Here is a 19,661-nt window from a genome sequence, read left to right on the forward strand (position 1 = left end):
GGTTTGGCTTGGGCCGATGCCATTTTCGTCGCGGCAATGTGAAATAGCTAGGAAGGTTGCCTAGGCGCGACATTTTTTTCAAGGGCCTCCGAAACCACATAACAGTACAGTCCTTAAAAGGTTCGTACAGTATCGGGTGATGCTACTACAACTCTACGCGTGACCCTCTCCAGTCGTGTTGATGTTGCGAGATCCGCCGTTTGCTGCGCTGGAATTAGGCTCTGCCTTTCTTCTACCCCTTTCCGACCTTGAAGATGGGTATAGCGGCCACGGAGGAGGGGAGGAGGGTAAATGAAGTTGTGCCAGAAAGTGCAGTCGGTTTGCATTTGCAGCAGCGCTAACAAAGGAGGGAGCTGGAGGACAAGGTAAGGAAAGGCACACAGGCTGAACGTATCACAACAGACGTGACGGGGTGGGATTTACCATGGGATATGGTCTGCGTATCCGACCTTAATTAATTACTGTATGTGTATTAAATAATTAATCTGCAAATATTCCTATGATTTGCGAAGATGGAAGATAATATATTTCACCAATCTATCAATCTATCGATCATTTACAGTGCACGCTTGCTCAGATTTATCTAGAAAAATATGGTATTGCGGCTCTGCCGTGCTGTCATCTGTTTACGTTGTCTGACAGCCACTTCGTCTGACAGCTGAGCTTGAGCCCGTTACCCTACATACCACATACGGGGCACGGCACAGCAGGGGCTTGCCATGGCCTGTTTGTCTTTCTCCTCCGCCTTTCCCCAGAAATTTCCATCCTCAAGGTGCCGCAAATTAATACACACACAGGCACACCCAGTGCGCACGTGTGCGTGAGCTTGAAGAGCTTCTCCCTTCCTTTTCGGTTGAGATGCAAGTTCCTTGTTAAGGCTTCGCAAGGCATTGCATTTCGAAGTGTGCCATTTTCTTCCAGCACAGCGGTAAAACCTGATTAGTCGTACACGCACCCGCGTCGGCAGCGGCAAGCGTCGGCTGCGGCCTTAGTGATCTCCTGACAACGGGTCCGGCAGGGTGGCAGCTTAACACATACAGAGGTGTGGGATGAAGTAGCGTAATATGTACTTGGGAATCCCAAGCTGGAATTGTTCCGGGTGCTGCGACATCGCAGATAAGCGCTTCACATTCTGCACATTGACCACGACAACCCGTGAAAAGCCCCACTACTAGCTGGTTCACTGTTGTCACGGGTCTCGCTGCCAGCCCCCTCCGCACTTACCGAAGCCCAGCTCAGGTCAAAAGGAGCTGAGGGATGTGTTTCCTAAACAGGCGATCCTCTGTATAAACCACAATCCTGAAACCCCAGGAAAACCCCCCACAGTCACTACGTCGCCCTAAAAAGTCGCACAACGATAACAGGCCGCACAACGGCGCCCACAACATCAGTTTTGTATTATATACAACAACAGACATGCATACCAGCATGCCCCGGGTTTGAAACGTAAGCAGTGTCTTCTCCTGAAACATATGCCGTACATTTGTGTCAAAGGCGCCTATGCCCATAGGCGGGGACACAGATTATTGCCGTACTACCATCCTGTGCAGATCCATTCCGTACATACACGTGCCTGCAGGACGGTCTGGTTCCAAGCGAGGTAATAACCGGGAAGGATGCCTCTGAAGGGGCTTTGGAGGTTGGCCTAAGCCCCCTCCAGACGCCCTTGAGGTTGCCGTATCATAACCTAAGCCCCAAAGCCATCGACGTGCTCCCCAACGCTTATGTACATGGACTCCTGGTCAACACTGTTATTGCTACAGGTGCTGCTGCCACGACTGTTGAAGATACGGGGCCACGGCCCTAGGCACCGAGTCCGGGGCTCAAAGGTCCACCCGGGCAAGAAGCCGGGGCGAAAAAGTTGGGTTGGCGCGAGGGCAGCAGCCCTCCCAACCGGTTGGTGGCCAGACACTGTTGGCTCAGTGAGGCCGCGACTGGGGGCAGCAAGTGAGCCCCAAGGGGAGTCCTTAAAGGCGCCCAAACGGCTGTCCGGAGGTGGAGACACGAAGAAGCAATGGGAGCTAGTGCAGGCCCGGACTCCTCACACCCGGGCGGACTGGCTGGCGGCCCACAGCGGCCGCCACCTGGGGGGTTGGGGGGGGGTGAGGGGTTGGGTGGGAGGCGCGGGGTAAAGGCGGCAGGCGGGAGGTATGTCAGTGTGCTGTCAAGGGAGGAGATAAGGAGCATACTTACAACGGCAGACAGGTTCGGACTTACACCCCTGGGTGGATATTGCGTGCGTGAAGGTCTGGAAGATGTGTGTGTAAAGAATGGCGCCCACTAGAGGTGCGTGACTAGACCAGGTTCGTTACGCCATTACGAATACAGCTCATCCTGCTTGTTAAAATTGTTAGTAATTTGGCTTTGGGCAACAACTAGTTTCAAGGTGCACGGAAGCATGCACGCTCTGTCGTACCGGCAGATATCGTCCTGGCATATGCGGCCCGCCGTTGAAGTTAGGCCAGTAGGTGCCGTACAATTGGCCCCGTGCGCATTTTACGGCGGTAGGCAGGACATCACATTGTGCCATTTGCACAAGAAGAAGAGCGATGTGGGCGCCGCATAACGTGATGAGTTCCATCAACAGGAAACCGATAGCGGGGCAGCAGAAGAGGCAAGATACGTAGATCAATTAAGTAGCTTCTATAGGTGAGACTTTTTCGTCATGTCAGGGTACGGTGGCCGAGTGGTCTAAGGCGTAGGATTAAGGCTCCTATCCGCAAGGGCGCAGGTTCAAATCCTGCCCGTATCACTATTGTCTTTTCTAAACGCCAATGCTTATATATACTACGGTCTGCCCTGGCTATACCACAGCAGTTAGTAGCTGACAGGCCTGAATCCGTATCCCTGGGCTGATTGTACGCCTGTACAAGTCTTTCCGTACCTCCGGCGAAAAGGGCCCTGCGTCGCACATGGACGCGTACTCCACACACGCCTGCAGGCATGTAACGGGCCCGCATGGGCCCGTTAGGGGTCCAAGGGCCAGGGAGCCGAAGGTTTTACGAAGTAGACAGATTTCATGAACTATTACCTTATCACACAGAAGATCATGCCGGACTAACCTAACTACCTAACCTAACTAACTGTTATGCCCTAGCAGTGCGCATACCTGCTATTCGCGGCCCTCCTTATCCAGATTCTGTGGATGTGGTTCCCCAACTTCACCTGGTCATCCGCCACCAGCAGTCCACCACCACATCCTTCACAGGGTCTGTGATCCGCATGAAAGCCTAAAACCCTAGGACAACACGCGAGCGATGGTGCGTGGTTTTTCTTTAATTAATCTGAGCCGCGATGCAGCACGAGAACCGCCCCTCCCGCTTTCCCACTACCCTACCTCCGGTCGCATCCCTGGAGCGATTGCGTGGTGTGTGGGGGCAGGGGATGGGGATGAGGGTGGGACAGGAGATGGAAGGTATATGACCACCGGCATCACGACCTCAATGCAAAGCGTGGGATGGGTGATGGTTGCAGCCCGACTTCGGACTTGGTGTGACTTGACTGTATAAGGGGTTACCGCGCACATGTATACATACATACATACGTGCGGACAAGTTCATGTTGCTGCAGTAGTAGTAGTTCATGTTGCTGCAGTAGTAGTAGTTCATGTTGCTGCAGTAGTAGTAGTTCATGTTGCTGCAGTAGTAGTAGTTCATGTTGCTGCAGTAGTAGTAGTTCATGTTGCTGCAGTAGTAGTAGTAATGTTGACGTGTATGTCACTCCCGTGCATCTGCGTGCGGATGTACGGCATACACACACATACCTGCGGCGGCTGCGTCCTGCATGTCCTGCAGGTATTGCCGTACATGGGCTACCTCCACGCGGTCCAATCTGTAGTACGACCAACCGGCCGTGCGTGCAAAGGGGCAAAAGAGAAAAATAGTTGTGTACAAGTGTTGCAGGAAGTGAAACATCACGTTTCTATACGGCATATCATCACCATGCCGTACCCTTTTTTATACGGCATTACATTGCAGCACCTCCGCGCGCAGATGCTCCTTTGGAATCCGGCTCTGGCACACACTGGCCCCACACGACACAAAAAGTCAAGGATGCATCAAATCCGGCAGGTTGCAGTACAGCGTGGTGCCGGAGGGGGGAGCCAAGGCGCGCACAGATGCCGCTGACACCGGCAGAGGGCTTCCACCACCTTCCAACGAGCGCTGGTCTCTAGGGTCCCCTAGCCACACCTATTAGCCACACCAGCTGCACCGCATAGAGCCCGTCAGCAGCACCACCGCCTGCTGCTCCCCCTCCTGCCCCCACTTAGGTGTCCCTCTAGTCAGTTCAGTGAGAGAGGAACACGCGTAGTGAGGTACCCGGCGGGCGGGTACCGGTGTGAGGTGGCCGATGTGTCCCGTCCTCGGACCCTCTTCCGAGGGGCTGCTGCCCGCGTGCCACCCCCCCAGCCCCAGCCGCCTCCGCGCGCACCTCCGGCCCACCCGGTAGCCCACACGGCTGCCCACAAAGCCGGTCGCCACCTTGGCTGCCGCCGCTGCTGACCCCGAGGGGGGAGGTGCGGGGCGGCGCGGAGGGTGCGAAAGGGGGGGGGAAGACGAACCACAAACGAGTGACGCAGAAGTGCGAGGGGGGGAGGCGGGTGAGGGGTAAGACGAAGACGAACCACTGGCGAGTGAAGCAGATACCCCAGAGAGATAGACGGGTAGTCCTCCAGGAGAAGATAAAGGATGCGGCATCAGGAATATGTTTACTAGTGACCAGTGATGTGCTGACTAGTAGTCCTGGAGGCGACGTGGCCAGCAAAGCAAAGGTTGCGAAACGAGTTACTTACTGTAGCTGCCAAGTACAAAGAAGGCAGGGGGCGAAAACGCGGGAAAAAATTACCTAACCGTCGAGATGAAAGGAAAGTCTTTTAAAAAGAGATAGGAAACCGTAGCAGTGGCGTGGAGAACTAAAGACGGGAAAGAGGAGAAGGTATCGGAAACTGTGATGTGAAGTAATCGGATAACCTACGCAGACGTGACGATGAAAGTAGTAAACTATGTGTTAGCTGACTTTTTGCTGCTGCTGCGCTGCTTGCTGATATGCATGTGTTCATCCCAGCCCCCACGGCTAAAACGCCCCTGGCCCGACCAACCCAACCAACCAACCCAACCAACCAACCCAACCTAGCTAGCCAGCCAACGTTATCACGAAACAACAAACGACAAAGCTCGGATCCGCTATAGGACGCACCTGACAAGGCGGCACAAGCGGCAGAGGCCCCAGGCACATGCACAAGCAAAACAACAGAAACACGGGAGTTAGTCAGCAGTGGCATCTAAACCAGAGATGCATGCGAAACGCCGCTGAAGGAAACTTGTAAGATATTGGTCTAGAGCAACGAGTTGAAGAAAAGCTGAGAAAACATACATATATATGTACATACATATGTATATACGTACATGTACGTATATACATACGTAAATACATATGTATGTACGTATGTATTACCCTGGTGAATACGCGCAGGCGATGATGCCGTACTGCGATGACTACTGGCCCGAGATCACAGCGCGCGCCCGCAGGACGATACGAGCAATCCCCTGCACCCCAACACAGGGCGTACGACACTGACCCATGGGTCCGACTGGAGGCAGCGCAGCTGTCGCCACCGCGTTTACAGCCATTCTCGACACCAGCCAGGACAAGGAGCTGTACAGCCCCGGCACGTCGTCCTGTGGCCCGTGGAGTGATGTGTGGGTTGAGGGCGGGGTGGTGTGTTTGTGTGTGAGAAGCGGAGGGGGCTATAGAATGCCGGGGGAAGGTGGGGGAAGGTGGGGGAGGGTGGGGGAGGGTGGGGGCATCCCGTGCGGGTTTTTCGGATCCGGTAGAGTGCGGCTCGGCGGGGCGTATAGCTGTATGGGAGCAGGCAGGAGGGCTGCGAGGCGGGGTGGTGGGTTGACGGCAGGCGGCGGAGCGGCAGATGATGCCGTGGAAGGGCCTTCGGGGGGGTTGGGGGTTTGAGCAGTCTTGGGGATCTGGAGCCTCCTGGAGCCGCCCCCGACTGGTGCGATGGAATGAATGCGGGGGATATGAAGGGGGGTTCGTCCGAGTACGACAGGCATGGCATGGAGGGAGCGAAGGGTCGTATTTGGGTCAGCATGGAATGCCAAGACACGGTCACAGGAGCACTTTCGCAGTACGTCGTCGTGTAGCGCCCCACCGCCCGGGGGCCCACTCACTCGTGGCCACCCGAGCACTGGTGCGCCTAACACCACTGCCTCCTCAGCTGCCGTCGCCTCCTTCGCCTCGCGCCGTTGCCGCCGCCGCCGACCCCCAGGCAGAGCATCTTGGAGCCACAGCGGCCCCGGCAGCTGCGACAGCACCGAACGGCACATCCGCCGCACCACCCCGCCGCCGCCGCCGCCGCCATCGCCGCCGCTACCGGCGCTACCGGCGCCTTGCGCCGCCTTCGGCGGCGCTTGGAGGGCCGCCACCGGAATGCGTTTTGCTCTTTGGCGCCCCGCCAAGATCGGCGACTCGTCCTCCGCCACATTGGTTGAGTGACCACCGCTGAGGGCCATTTGTTAATCCCGACTATGACTACGTATGTGAGTGTTGTCTGAGTATTCGACGTTACCGAGTTGCTGTTTCTGTTGCTGGCGTTGTTTACTATTAATGTTTTTTGGCGCAGCTGGGCCAGCCAACGGGACAACAGACGGAATGTTTTTTTCTGACAGTTTCTGTTGCTGTTCAGATAGCGCTGAGGTGCTAAAGGAGTGACGACAGACTGATGTGAAGAGGTTTGAAAAGGTTGAGCTGTGAATAGATCCACAGGGTAGATAAGTCGGGTGTGTCGGCGCTTTGTACCTCCGTTTTATAATTTCAAAACCTAGCAACGAACCTAGCTGCTGGTTATGCTAACTGGTCAGGACGCGTGTGCGGCTTGGCTGATAGCTATACGTTCCGCGATTGTGTGTTTCTCATAAATAGGCGTAAATAGAAGAGGCGCCGTCAGCAGCCCGTGACATTAGGCATCGAAGCACTTCGCGTAGCTTCTGAGAATGAGTCAAGTCCATTTCGGGCAACCGGCAGCGTGAACGCGCATGTAGATGCCATGAAACGCGGCATGTCTCTACGGAGAGGCCAAACATGCGAAGCGAACAAACGCATGGCAAATACATGGCTGTCCCTACAGTAAAACATACAGGTGAAGAGCTGTTTGCTGTGGCCCAGGAGGGGTAGCATTTAAAGTCCCTGCACAACGCATCACGCGCAAAGCGCCGCAGCGACCGGTTGCCGCTTGGCATTACTGGCCAAGAGTCAGGAGTATGTACCAACAACGCTACTTCCAGCTGTAGCGTTGTTCCACAATAAAACCTTCCACTATACATCATTTTGGCAGCTTTGAAAGTCGAACAGCCCAAGCGTAGCGGCCGGCAGGATTAGATGCCGCATGAAGAAAAGGCGGATCTAAATGAAATTCTTCAACATCCCAATCCTGCCCAACTGAGCATTATTCACGTCCCTGAACAACATCGTTGCGAGCCCAGCCAAGCCAAGCCATGCACGAAAGCATTTCAGATGGACACAATCGAATTAAGGAGAAAATTCCTTAGCAACAAAATAATAAGACTTACAAATCATACGCGAAGTAAGGCTATCGAGCTCGCAGATAGACGGACCCACGGGTCCGTCTCCCTGTCTCTCTTGTCATTCCAAAGATGCTTCCAGCAGCAGGAAGCGTAACGAACACGCCGCATGTGCTCCCGCTGGTGGACCCGCATCGCCCCCGGGACTTGTTACCCGTAACAAGTAAAAGCACGCACAATGCGAAAAACGAGGTGACAACGTCCGATTGCGCCGCGCGTTCTCGCAGATCTCCCCGTCCCCCTTCCAGGGCCAACATCGTAGAGTCGAACCGTTCACTCTCCCTCCGAATGACCCCATTGACCTAGGCCGGTCTGCACTCGGACCTTTGGGCTCGTCCCCTCTACCACGAAGCCGTTCCTTCTTTGTCCAGCAGAATCACGACTAGATTGCAAGCGATTGGCCCATGTCTTCCCTCGTTCGCACTTCCCCCCCTGCAGCTGTTGTGTACCAATCACGGTGTGGTACCCAGTTGGGTCGTCCGTGTCTGTCGGTATGTTTGTGCGGGCATTGAGCTGGGTCCGATCGTCCTTTCGGAATAAATCCTTGCGTGTTCCCACAGAACCTTCGTGCAGATACCATTGTAGCATCAGTAACAACAGCAGACGCAACAGCTAGCGCAACGTCCAGCATAACGGCCATCACAGCAGCCAGCTCAACAGCCAGTATAACGGCCAGCATAGCAGCAGCAGCAGCACCGGCCGTATCTGCCAAGGCAAGCACCCATTCCGTCCTCCTCTTACCCTTTTGCTCGTTCGCGCCAGCCGATTGCACCCGCCGCGGAAGGAGGATACGCAGCATTGCCAGAGTCATCGCCACACACCGATTGAAGCCCCGCGGTCAATAGCTACAATCTCGGTCCGCGGGGTCCGGGGCGCTCCTGACCCCTAACCACCCCTCCTCCTCCTCTCCTCAACCGGCTGACAGCCGCGCAGGCGGGCAGCGTGTCCTAGTGGACATACATACATACATAAGTACACACACGCACACACGCACACACACACAACGCATCAACATCGTTTAACCGAGCATTATAAGAAATAACAGCAGCTATTTCCACCAGCCGGCAACTATCTGAGCTCTGACTCCGAATACGAGCTTGCTCTTCGTGCCCGCCCTGCCTCGCCCTGCTGGCGTCCGTCTTCCTGCGCGAGCTTCTGCCTGAAAACCTCAGAGCGCGAAGGCGACCGACGAAGACGACTACTTGTCCGACTACACAACCAGGTGCGTCCCTGGACACCGGCCCCAGCGAGACAGCAGGTAGCGGCAATCAGCAGGAGTGCTCTCAGCCCGCGCCGTCCTGCCTTGCTCTGTGCCTCGCCTGTTGTGGGCCAGGCTCCAATCAACGTCCTCTTGCAACATCGCGGCCGGACCACATCGCGGCTGAGAACATTAGGGTCACCCAGCCGTTGGCTATTGGCCCCGGGCATCTACCCCGACTGACGCCAGCCCCAGCCCTCCAAGGCTTTCCTCCGCCGTACAAGGCGGCTGGTATTTTGCATACCGACATACGTACTAGTACCAGGTGGGCAGATGCTCAGCAGCAGTGCAGCAGGCGGAGGTCCTAAAAGCGGCGACGGCAGTAGCACCGGCGGCGGCGGCAGTAGCACCGGCGGCGGCTGGTTCCTCGGAGCAGTCACCGGCGGCATCTGCAGCAACATGCGCGGTACGTTCGGCAACAGCAGCAGCGGCGTCCATCAGCACCTCCACCACACACACTCGCCATCTAGCGCCGTTAATATTTCCGGCGGTTGCAATAGCAGCAGCAGCAGCAGCGGGGGCGGCGTGGGCTCGCACCCCTCAGGTGCCATTCGGGCCTCTCCCCGGCGGTTGTGGCCGCTTGTGGTGGCTAGCTTGCTGGCTGTGGCGCTGCTGCAGGCACTGCTGTGGCGGCGCACCTCAGAGTTAGAGGAGCTTCGGGCTGAAGTGACGGCGGCGGTCATGGCGGCGCTGTGGCAGCAGCAGGCGCAGGCGCAGGCGCGGCCGTCTCTAGCACAAGAGCAGCAGATGGGAGCACGGCTACAGTCTTGCCGGGGTCAGCAATGCCTTCTTCTTCTGCAGCAGGAGCAGCAGCTGCTGCTGCGGCAATGGAAACCTCAGGGTCTGCAGGTGAAGGGCACCGCTGTCGCTACTACGACTATTGCTGCTGCTAGCGGTCATCGTGGAATGGCACAGTCCACCTCCGTTGGCGGAAGCGATGCCGTACCGGCGAAAGCCGCGGGAGCGCCAGCAGAGCCGGTGTTGACAGAGCTTCCGCCTATGATGATGCAACTGCCGCCGCGCTTGATCCTTCGCACATTCTGCCAGTCCGCCACCGTCGCCGCGTTGGCCAGCGGCGGTCCCGGTACGGCAGCCTCCGCTGTTGTTGCGCCGGAGGCGTCGACGGCAGCGATGGCTGCAGCCACGCTGCCTGGCGGCATGGCGGATGCCATTCGGCGACTGTGCACCCAAGCAGCTCGGGCTGTTCAGGAAGACCTCGGCCACGGCGGCGGCGGCGGCGGTTACGGTGTTATTCGCGGCGCCGACGGCGTCACCGGTGGCGGCGGCGACAGCAACCCTAAGCCCGCAGCCCATCCGCCGACGTTGCTGCCGCCCACGGCTACGAGACCGCCTGCAACCGAGTCCGGACAGGTGCCTTCGGCGTCGGCGCAGCCGTCGACGGGAGGCCCAGAACAGATCGCAACAGCAGCAGCAGCAGCTGATGCCGCCGGGTCGAGGGCCGCAGACGCGTCAGCCACAGGGCTCCTACGAAACGGCGTCCAGCCGCCGCCTCAGGAGCATCAGCACCAGCTTCACCACCCGCAGAAGCCGCCGGATGCCCGGGACGGCGATGGTGGCGGCGGCGATGGTGGCGGTCGAAGCAGTGGGCTGCAGGTTACCGGGCCGCTGATCTTCGTTGGGATCTTTGTAAGCGCTCTAGACGGGGCGAGGGACGTGGCAGTGGCGGTAGCGGGGACGAGGGATCGAGGGGGGGGGTATTAAGTCCGCTGCAGTGCGTCTCCTCTAGTGGTTTGTATGTATGTATGTTGTTACAGGGTGGTTAACTTCGCCAGCGGCCCCCTTTCCCGGGGCAGTCCCTGCTCTCCCCTGCTAGAGGGGCACCCTAATCCGTCACCCCATCCGACTTCAGAATGTATTCGTTGGGTTCGGCAACTCACCACCAGCATCCAACCAAATCTAGCGGATCAACGGCGCACCCATTTCATCACTCCTCAAACACCCGAGGAGCCGGCAGGCGGATTTGAACCCGGGTCGACTGGGTCGACTGGGAGCAGAAGTCAGGCCTTAACCTCTGCCAGCCGCCTGCCATTGTATGTATGTTTTGCACCCGCACCTGCAATCGCCCATCGGAGGAGCCTCTAACCACGTCTGGCGCAGGGTCCTGCGTGGGCGAGGATGGTAAGGTCGCGAGGCCAAAAGGACCGCACTGGCCCCCCCCGACCCGCTGACCACAGACCTCCCACAATCCGGGTGGCCAGCCCGCTGAGGACCGGCGGTACGACTACACCCTCCGCCGCGCCGCCCTTCGATCCACGTATTTCGGCAGTCATCTGCGTGGTGGCGGCGGCGGTGATGGAGGTGGAGGCGGTGGTGGTGGTGGTGGTGGTGGTGGTGGTGCCGGAGGCGGAACGGTGATGGTGCGGTTTGTGGCGGGCGAGGCGACGGACGACTCCGCAGCGGAGGCGGCTCTGTCCCAGGAGGCGGAGGTGTACGGCGACTTCTTGCGGCTGCCGGGTTTGAAGGTGTGGGGGGGGGAGGTCGACCTACCGGCTAAATTCCCTAAGATGGGGGAGATGGGGATGGGCTCTCTCCGTGGGTCCGATACATGTGTTGGGGCTTAGGTGGCTTAGGTGGTGATGTGTGGGACCGGGGGGTCATAGCTTCACCCTGCGGCCGCTACCCGGCAAACCCTGCCTTCCCCGGTATTTCGTTGCACCCTTATCAGCCACCCAAGCCAACTTCTCAGGGAAAGCTCTGGTTTCGCACCCACCACCGGCATCCAACGGAATCTGCCGGATGTACGGTGGCTCAACGCCATTCCTGGTCGGCTGGCAGTTCAACTTTATATACCAGGTCTCGATTGTCTCGATGTCTCGATCCCGAAACTTCCGAGGGCATCAGTGTGGGCTTTACCAGTAGTGCCTGACCTTCATTATGCTAGTGTGCACGTATATGCACACGTCCCAACCGGGATTTGAATAGCATCAAGCTCCTAAATATTAATTGGTAACACCCTGAACCGGAAGTTCGCATGAACGCGTGTTGTCTCTTAGTCTGCGCGGCGAGCTATAGCTTATGGGGCCACCAGCGAAGAAAAGAACGCACTGCAGGGCGGTACCAGCTGCAAGCTAAGGATGCCGCGGCGGTGCCGACACCAAGCTTGTACACTCTCCTCCCGCCGCGCAGGAATGCTACGGTTGCCTGTCGGACAAGACACGCCTGTTCTTTACCACAGTGCTGAGGAGCTATCCCGCAGTGCGCTGGATAGTTAAGGCAGGTGGGTATTTGTGGACTGGTATATACCTACGTGAAGAAGGAAAACATCACCTGCAAGAAAATACTCTACAGCGAATGGATTTACCACCATGCCGATCACACCATCACTTATAATAAAACGCGCGAGGGGATCTACGCAGCTGTGCAGGCGGGTACGATGTAATAAGCTCAACTCGCCCCCTCGGGCACCACCACCACTTCTTGACACTAGAGGGTTGGGAGCACACGCACCCCCCCCTAACCCCCTCTCGGTGATGTATCGCCACACGGGGGTACATGCGGCGACATACGCTATTACATCCTGCGCGCGCGTTGCTCTGTTCACCACACTTGCAGGGATCCAATTACAAAGCATTGTGCCTTACGATATATGAGGACCTGGCGGGGAGATATATCCCTAAGCGCTGGCAATGTTTGCGACGTGTGACCCTCCCACGTTGCTCTGTTGCAGATGACGACGTGTACCTGATGCCCCAGCGCCTACCCGCCGCGGCGGCCCAGTGGGAGCGCATTGGAGCGGGTGAGGCAGCGGGGGGGGATAAGGGTCGCCTAGGACACGGCACCGGCAGCCCCAAACCCACTGCCAAACAAGCAGTGGAAGCAAAGGGAGCTAAGAAGCTTCAGCTTCTCTCCAGCGAAGTAGTTTCCCCTCTGTTGCTGGCAGGTCGGATACGAGCAAGAGGGGCACCGCATCACAGCCCTTGTCCCAGCAGAGATAGAATCTGCCCGAAACTGAAAAGTGAACACGTAGCCTGGTGAGCGGTCTGCTGTGTCCTGAAGGTGGGAGAGAAGCGAGACGGGCTTAACGAAGGTATTCAAGGAACGGTCCGATCCCAACATAAATATAGAACACCTATCAAAGGTTTCCTATGCTGGGATCGGACCGTTCCTTCAACAGAAGGAAGGGGAAGAATTCAAGATTTGATCTAGGAGGAAGGCGAAAGCAACCTGCTAGCTCCCAGAGCCCGAATGGTGGGCTGGGTGACCTGGGGACCGGTTCCATCCATTACACAACAATCGAAACCGCCCTACCGCCTAGGGATATTGTGTGGTGGGTACTTGTACCGCCTAGGGATATTGTGAGGGGGTGCTGCTCAAGCGGCAGGTGTGCAGCCAGACAGCATGCGGGCAATGCCCGTCCTGGTTTGGTTCCATGGACCCGACGACATTGCCTCATCAGGCTACATCGGCTGCATGAAGAACGGCTGGGTGTTCCGAGACCCAAAGCATCGCTGGTATGAGCCGCAGTACCTGCTGCTGGGGTCTGACTACTTTTTGCACGCGTACGGCAGGTGCGTACGACAAATAGAGACGTCTTACTGGGGCATGGATGAAGCGCCTCCTTTTGCTTCTCGCGCTCCAGTGCCCCCATAAGTACTGAGTGTCGCGTGGGAGCTTGGATGATTCAATTGTGTTGACTGAATGTGTTGGTTTCGTGGTTTAGACGGTGGGTTGTGATGTTATTTGGGGGCTCTTAAGTGAAAAGTCCCAGTCAGCCCGGCAATCCTCTGGTCCCGGGAGATGTGTTGATGCACTCGATGCATCCTCACGCTCCACCAGCTCCAGCATCCCCCACTATCTCCCAATATCAGCACTCCGCGCAGCCTCGTGTAGCCTTTTGTAATCTCCCACCAAAACCAGCTGCATGTCCCGCTGCGTGCCGATGAAAACCCGCCCTTTTCCCCACCCCCCTTCTCGCCCCGGCCCCCATCACTCGTGTGCGGTTCGTGTTCACCCTCCATCTCTCAATGGTTCACCCCTGCCAGCGCCTACGTGCTGTCAGCTGAGGCCGTGCGGCAGGTCATTATCCACAACTACCAACACCTGCGTCTCCTGGCAAATGAAGGTGAGGGTGTGTGTTTTACAAAGCAGTTAGGGGCAGTCCGGGGTAACTGTACAGCTCTACCTCTGGCTGGATAGTTGATGGGGTTTGGGGCGTAAGCAGTTAGTACCGTTGTTGTTGCTTTGGCACCACACATGCATCACTTCCTCGGGTGGCATCCACGCATCACGCTGCGCATTTCAGATATGGCCTGCTGAGCTAATGATCACCGGGTAATGCGTGGTGGTTCCGATAAATGTTGATTTGCCCATGCTGCTATTCAGATACGAGTGTGGGAGCTTGGATGCTGGCGCAAGATGTTGTGTTCTTTGAGGACATGCGCTTGTGCTCGCGAGTGTGCCATAAATCAGCTCTGGCGGTGTGGCAAACTGAATGCGCCGGTTTGTGCGCGCCCGTTGAAGACCTTGTTAAGTTACATCGTAATGGCACATGCACAGCACCCCACGACAACCCACTTCCGTATTTTCCATCACACCCTGATCACAACAGTTTTGAGAAGCTATGGGTATGATGAGGAATGATGCTCGTTTCCCAAGCGCGGGCTTACCTGAAGCACCCTCAACCCTGGGGAATGTGTGCGATGGATCATATAATCCTAGCAAGCATTTCGTAAAAGAATATTTTGACACACATTGGCAAATGTAGTATTGCTGAGGATGAGCGCGGGTTGTCCGGCTTCTCAGCGAGTACGAAGCACTGTGCAGTAGCGCAAGCGGCCGGATCATTCAATGCTTCATCTGATCGCAATGTAATTTTTGATGTGCATTTATATCTAGTTAGTTTGATTGAGGTGGGGCACTTGGTAGTGAGTAAGCTTGCAGTTACTCGGGGGACATCAATGACGACCACTGAACGAAGACCTGTAAGGCTTTGCCCCAGAAACAAAGCGCTGCCATGATTAATGTCCTATTATACCTTCTGTTGGGACTTTGCGCCCTGGACGCTGCTGCTGCTACCACGCAAGATGCCGGACATGGGTTTCTTCAGACATCCAGTAACTTAACTGATGCGGCACCGTTAAGCCTTTCAGACCTGGTCATCGTATACACCACCACGACAACCCGGCTACCGCTGGTTCATGCCACACGGCCTGCAAGGTGATATTCCTCAGTGATAGTTCCTACCGCACCCGCCCCCTGCTTCCGTCATGGTGCTTTCAGCATCCCCCGTACTGCACACGCCAGCTCTGGAAACCCCAAGGCATCACAAATGGCAAATACCCGTTTTGTGTCTATCGCCTACACCGCGGATACCGGCACACGTAACTTCTGCACTCGGTCGCACGGCGACGGGTCGTTGCCCCTAACCCTCACACCGCGTGCACTTGACTTGTCGCCAGCACCAGGCTGGCATACCGTCTGGCATACCGCAACATCCCCATGGGAACCAACGCGCTGCCCCAAACCCCCCACGCTGCCACACCTTGGCGGGGTTTTCACATTCGGACCCAACTGAAAACCGAAATAACCATCCTGGCGTTAACGGTAGTTAACCGAACAAAAATATTCTGGGATCTGTCTTCCTCTCCTCGCGCCCATATCCCCACAGTAGCAAAACCTTAACAGTAATGGGGAGGGGAGGGGCCTGTTCTCTGGGTCAAACTACCACGCACTCCTGGACTGCGCTCTGCACCTCCACCTCCACCACCTCCACCTCCACCACCTCCACCTCCACACCCACCTCCACACCCACCTCCACACCCACCTCCACACCCACCTCCACACCCACCTCCACACCCACCTCCACACCCACCTCCACACCCACCTCCACACCCACCTCCACACCCACCTCCACACCCACCTCCTGTCGCAGGCGCGGTATTCGTACGTACATAATCCTGCAGGACGCGAACGAAGCCGCCCGCCTCAATAAGCTGCACGGCGGTGCGCAGAGCGAGTTCAACGAGACCTACCTCGCCTGGTCCGATGGAGCCTCTCATACCAGGGCCAGTGGCAAGGGCGGGCCGTACGGCCGTCTACCGCCGCCAGCGACCCACCCACTGCACCTCATAGGGCCCACCTGGGCCATGGCGCCCATGCTCGTCCATGCCGCCTTAATGGCGACAGTCCCTGCGTCACCGAGGGTTTCATCCGCGGGGCCCGGAGCGGGACTAATAGCCGTGGGAGTTGTGGTGCCACCGCCACCACCGCCTAGCCCGCCGCCGCCACCGCCACCGTACCGATGGATGCTCGTCGCTCGCGACGACACGTTGTGGCGGCCGCACCATGCCGTACGGCTCCTCTCCCAGTACGATTCCAGCGTCGCCGTGGCCATTAGCGACCATTTCGTCGATTTCAATGGCCGCGAGCTGCTGGCGCCCTCCGCCGCCGCGGCTGTGTGTCTGCCTTGCGGGCTGGATCTGACGGTGATGCTCAATCGCCGACACCCACCGGGCGTGCCCCAGCCCGCCTGTCCTGTTTGTCGACCCGCGGGGGGTTGCGAGTTCCGCTTCGACGTGTGCGAGGGACTGGTAGGCGGGCCGCTGTGCGGCAGCAAGCGCTTCCTGGGGTCAGGGGACCGCTGTGCGCATTCCTGGGCGGCTGGCGGCGCGGGTGCGGCGCTGAGCGTCACGCTGCTCAGCTACCTGGACTCGGTGAGCTAACTGTTACTGCTACATATACATTCCAGATTCCACCAGATCTGCCGTACATATCGTATGCGTCGTGCAGTTTAAGCAATTGTTTCCCGGCGTTAGGGATCTGGCACTGTTGTGTGTGCTTGTGTGAGCGCGGGACCGAGGGCCAAAAGGGCGGTATGGGTTGGCTGGGGCTGCTCCCGACGGCCCTCACGTTTCGAGGTGATGACGACTCGTTTGGTTGTCGTCGGCCTCGACAAGGCGCTATATCCAAGCTCGGGACACGCGGCACGGTTATGTGCCTTCTTTCTGTGCTTGTGTGTATGTATGTATGTGTGTGCACGAAATGGACACACACACATGTAAAGTGTTCATTTTGGCGCTGCCAGGTCAGCGCGGATGTGTGTGTGTGTTAAATGTTTTAATGTGTGTTTGTGTGTGTGTTAAATGTTTTAATGTGTGTTTGTGTGTGTGTTAAATGTTTTAATGTGTGTTTGTGTGTGTGTGTTAAATGTTTTAATGTGTGTTTGTGTGTGTGTTAAATGTTTTGATGTGTGTTTGTGTGTGTTAAATGTTTTAATGTGTGTTTGTGTGTGTGTTAAATGTTTTAATGTGTGTGTGTTAAATGTTTTAATGTGTGTTTGTGTGTGTGTTAAGTGTTTTATTGTGTGTTTTTGTGTGTGTGTGCGCGCGCGGGCACACAACACCTTTGCGCAGCTCCCCACAGTCCCGTCCGAGTCCCCCCCGTATCACTCCGGATTAATTTTTTACGTTTATGAAAGATGTCCATTTCAACATATACTCCTAATCCAAGAAGGGCAAGGCGGGTACTTCTCATCCCGTTGACAAACTTACTCTTAAGCTTGGCGTGCCGTACACCTAAAAACCCTAAAAAAATACCTTGACCACAGTGGAATGCCTAACAGACTCCTTAACCCCGAAAACCCGACAGGACGATTGGGCGGGTTGTGTGCGCGGCCAGCAGCCCAGCAGCGGGGAGCGCACCCTTGCCCGCTGCCTGTGGCGCGTCGGCTTCAGCTTCACGCACCCTGCGACCGGCTTGGCGGAGGGCCTTACGCGCGACGTGTTCAGCGACCGCCACATGCTGTTCGGCAATCCGCTGCTGCGGCAGGTGGGCCTTGAATCGGGCTTGGGGTTGACTAGCACATAAAAATATGGGTAGACAGGGATATCGGGGGGGCAGGGGGGCTCCTGAAGGAGCGGGGCTCCCCTCCGGATGGATGAGGGCAATGTGAATGGGCATCTGAGCTGCGGCACCTGGGGTCGGGTCCATTTTGGGGAGGGCGGGAAAGGGCAGGGAAGGAGCGGGATCAGGTTTAATTTTTCAGAGGAAAGAAAGGAGCTTGAAGCGGGACAGGGGGCATTAGTGTGGAGGGGGATGTAGATGCGGCGGTGCTGCACTTGGGTCCGGAGGGAGGGGTCGTGTGCGGACGGGGTGCGGGCGGGAAAGGCCGGTGGGAGCATTAGGCAGGCAGGCGGCAGATAGGGGTTGGGGACGCAACGTGGGGGCCTGCTCGTGTTGACTTCCCCCCCTGGGCCTACGTGTGCGTACGGACCCACTGTACGGATGTACGGCATCCAATCAGCGCCAAGACTTCCGTTGTGTCGAACCATGCGCGGAGTGCATCATTGTGCCACATTACACAGTTTGTCGTCCTCTCTGCATGAGGTACGCGGGTTATTGTTAGGGAGGGAAGCTCACTTTTGTCTTCGCGCCGAAACCTGCCGCAGGACGTTTTTGGCGCGGATGCGGATGCGCTCCTCGCCCGGTGGTATACGGCAGAGCAGGACGGTAAGATGTCCGCGACGCTGACGGCAGGACTGGGATCCGACGGCGGCGGTAACAGTACGGTAGCGACACCGGCGTCGACACGGTTGCGTCCGGGCGGCGCGTCGGAATGCGACTCGGAGTGCAGGCGATGGCTGGCGGGACGGGGAGTCAGCGCACACCTGGACGTGCCGTACGTTGATGGCGTCGACGTGGCTGCGGCGGCAGCGGTGCTGCAGAAAGCGGCGCAAGGCATTGGCGCCGGGGCGCAGGGGAGCGGCTAACCTACACGCATACATTACTGAGTGAACCGACTGGAATTAGGGTTTTCGGGCCAGTGCCAAGAGAACTCAGGGTCATGGCAACCAGAGGGCTTCCCCTTTAGTTCTTCCCCTTTGGGGAACTAAAGGGGAAGCCCTCTTTCTACTTGCGTGCGGTGGGGCTGCGGACTGCTACGGACTGCTCATTCTCAGGTCCAGCCCTCCTGGAGTTCCATGAGCCCATAATAAATCTGGGGGGGAGTCGATCAGGCCTGTTGGTGGTGGTGGTGGTGGCCCGTCTGGTGCAGTCGGGGCATTGGCGGGCCACGGGAGTGGAGTGCTGCTCCTTGTCGAGGGCGCCAAGCTTGGCAACGCACCAAGGTTCGGTGCTATTCACCACCCGGGTTGCGGCTACTTTCCAATACTCGACTCCTCCCTGGTTTCCCATCCATTAACTTTGCTATACGGCGGCAGCGCAGTGTGGTCATCCAGGGTGTCATGCCTGCTGTCTAGCCTTCCAGGGTTTTGCCAGTCGCCATGCGGCATCAGAGATGCAGGGCGAGCACGTGAAGGAATGCGGAGAGGGAGCATCTGACTATATCTTGGACGGATACGCTGGGCAGTGAGACACGGCGGGGCAGTGCTTGCCCTGATGCTTTTCGGAAAAGCTGCGTGTTACCCTGTGTATTTATATGTATGTATATGTGTCTACGTATGCGTATGTGTGTGTGTATTTGTTACGTATTGATCCGGGCCTGACACTGGCCAGGGGCGCCTAACCGTACCCCAACTGGAACGACCGAAGCCGCAGCACTCTCCCCATTGTGTGTTCGTGTGTGTTACATGGTCGTGGAGGTGCGTACCCCGTACCTGCAAACCGCCCAATACGAGCCGAGGGCTCAAGGGCTGCCAGATCGCCTAGAAGCAGCATCCTACCTCGCGCTTCAGACAGAGCAAGTGATAAAGCTGATTAACGACCAAAGGGAACAATAGAGTTGCGATGCGACCACATACGTTCCAGCATGTCCGCCAGACGTTCAGGGTCTCATCTTCGTAGTGTCGTACACCTGCTCACAGCGTGGGAAAGCTATATGACATCTGATT

General features: G+C 57.2%; 4 protein-coding genes across 4 annotated transcripts; 2 read left to right on the forward strand and 2 right to left on the reverse strand.

Moving 5' to 3' along the window:
- Positions 1-153: 153 nt before the first annotated feature.
- On the reverse strand, positions 154-5,281 carry VOLCADRAFT_92997 (uncharacterized protein; the record flags this gene model as incomplete). The annotated part of the gene is made up of 8 exons (XM_002952368.1): positions 154-247; positions 956-999; positions 2,046-2,084; positions 2,885-2,935; positions 3,338-3,351; positions 3,764-3,831; positions 4,432-4,498; positions 5,197-5,281. 8 exons carry the CDS (start codon positions 5,279-5,281, stop codon positions 154-156), a joined length of 462 nt encoding a protein of 153 aa, XP_002952414.1.
- A 214-nt stretch (positions 5,282-5,495) lies between these two features.
- On the reverse strand, positions 5,496-6,527 carry VOLCADRAFT_92998 (uncharacterized protein; the record flags this gene model as incomplete). The annotated part of the gene is made up of 2 exons (XM_002952369.1): positions 5,496-5,678; positions 6,186-6,527. 2 exons carry the CDS (start codon positions 6,525-6,527, stop codon positions 5,496-5,498), a joined length of 525 nt encoding a protein of 174 aa, XP_002952415.1.
- A 6,010-nt stretch (positions 6,528-12,537) lies between these two features.
- On the forward strand, positions 12,538-14,369 carry VOLCADRAFT_46325 (uncharacterized protein; the record flags this gene model as incomplete). The annotated part of the gene is made up of 4 exons (XM_002952295.1): positions 12,538-12,610; positions 13,271-13,382; positions 13,857-13,936; positions 14,197-14,369. Coding segments are annotated over 4 exons (438 nt in total), but the record flags the coding sequence as incomplete, so codon positions are not given.
- A 3,091-nt stretch (positions 14,370-17,460) lies between these two features.
- Positions 17,461-18,581, forward strand: VOLCADRAFT_118093 (uncharacterized protein; the record flags this gene model as incomplete). Its single annotated transcript, XM_002952296.1, has 2 exons — positions 17,461-17,640; positions 18,261-18,581. Coding segments are annotated over 2 exons (501 nt in total), but the record flags the coding sequence as incomplete, so codon positions are not given.
- Between the last annotated feature and the right edge of the window lie 1,080 nt (positions 18,582-19,661).

The sequence above is a fragment of the Volvox carteri genome, assembly GCF_000143455.1.
Source record: "Volvox carteri f. nagariensis unplaced genomic scaffold VOLCAscaffold_29, whole genome shotgun sequence".
In the NCBI taxonomy this organism is placed as follows: Eukaryota; Viridiplantae; Chlorophyta; class Chlorophyceae; order Chlamydomonadales; family Volvocaceae; genus Volvox; species Volvox carteri.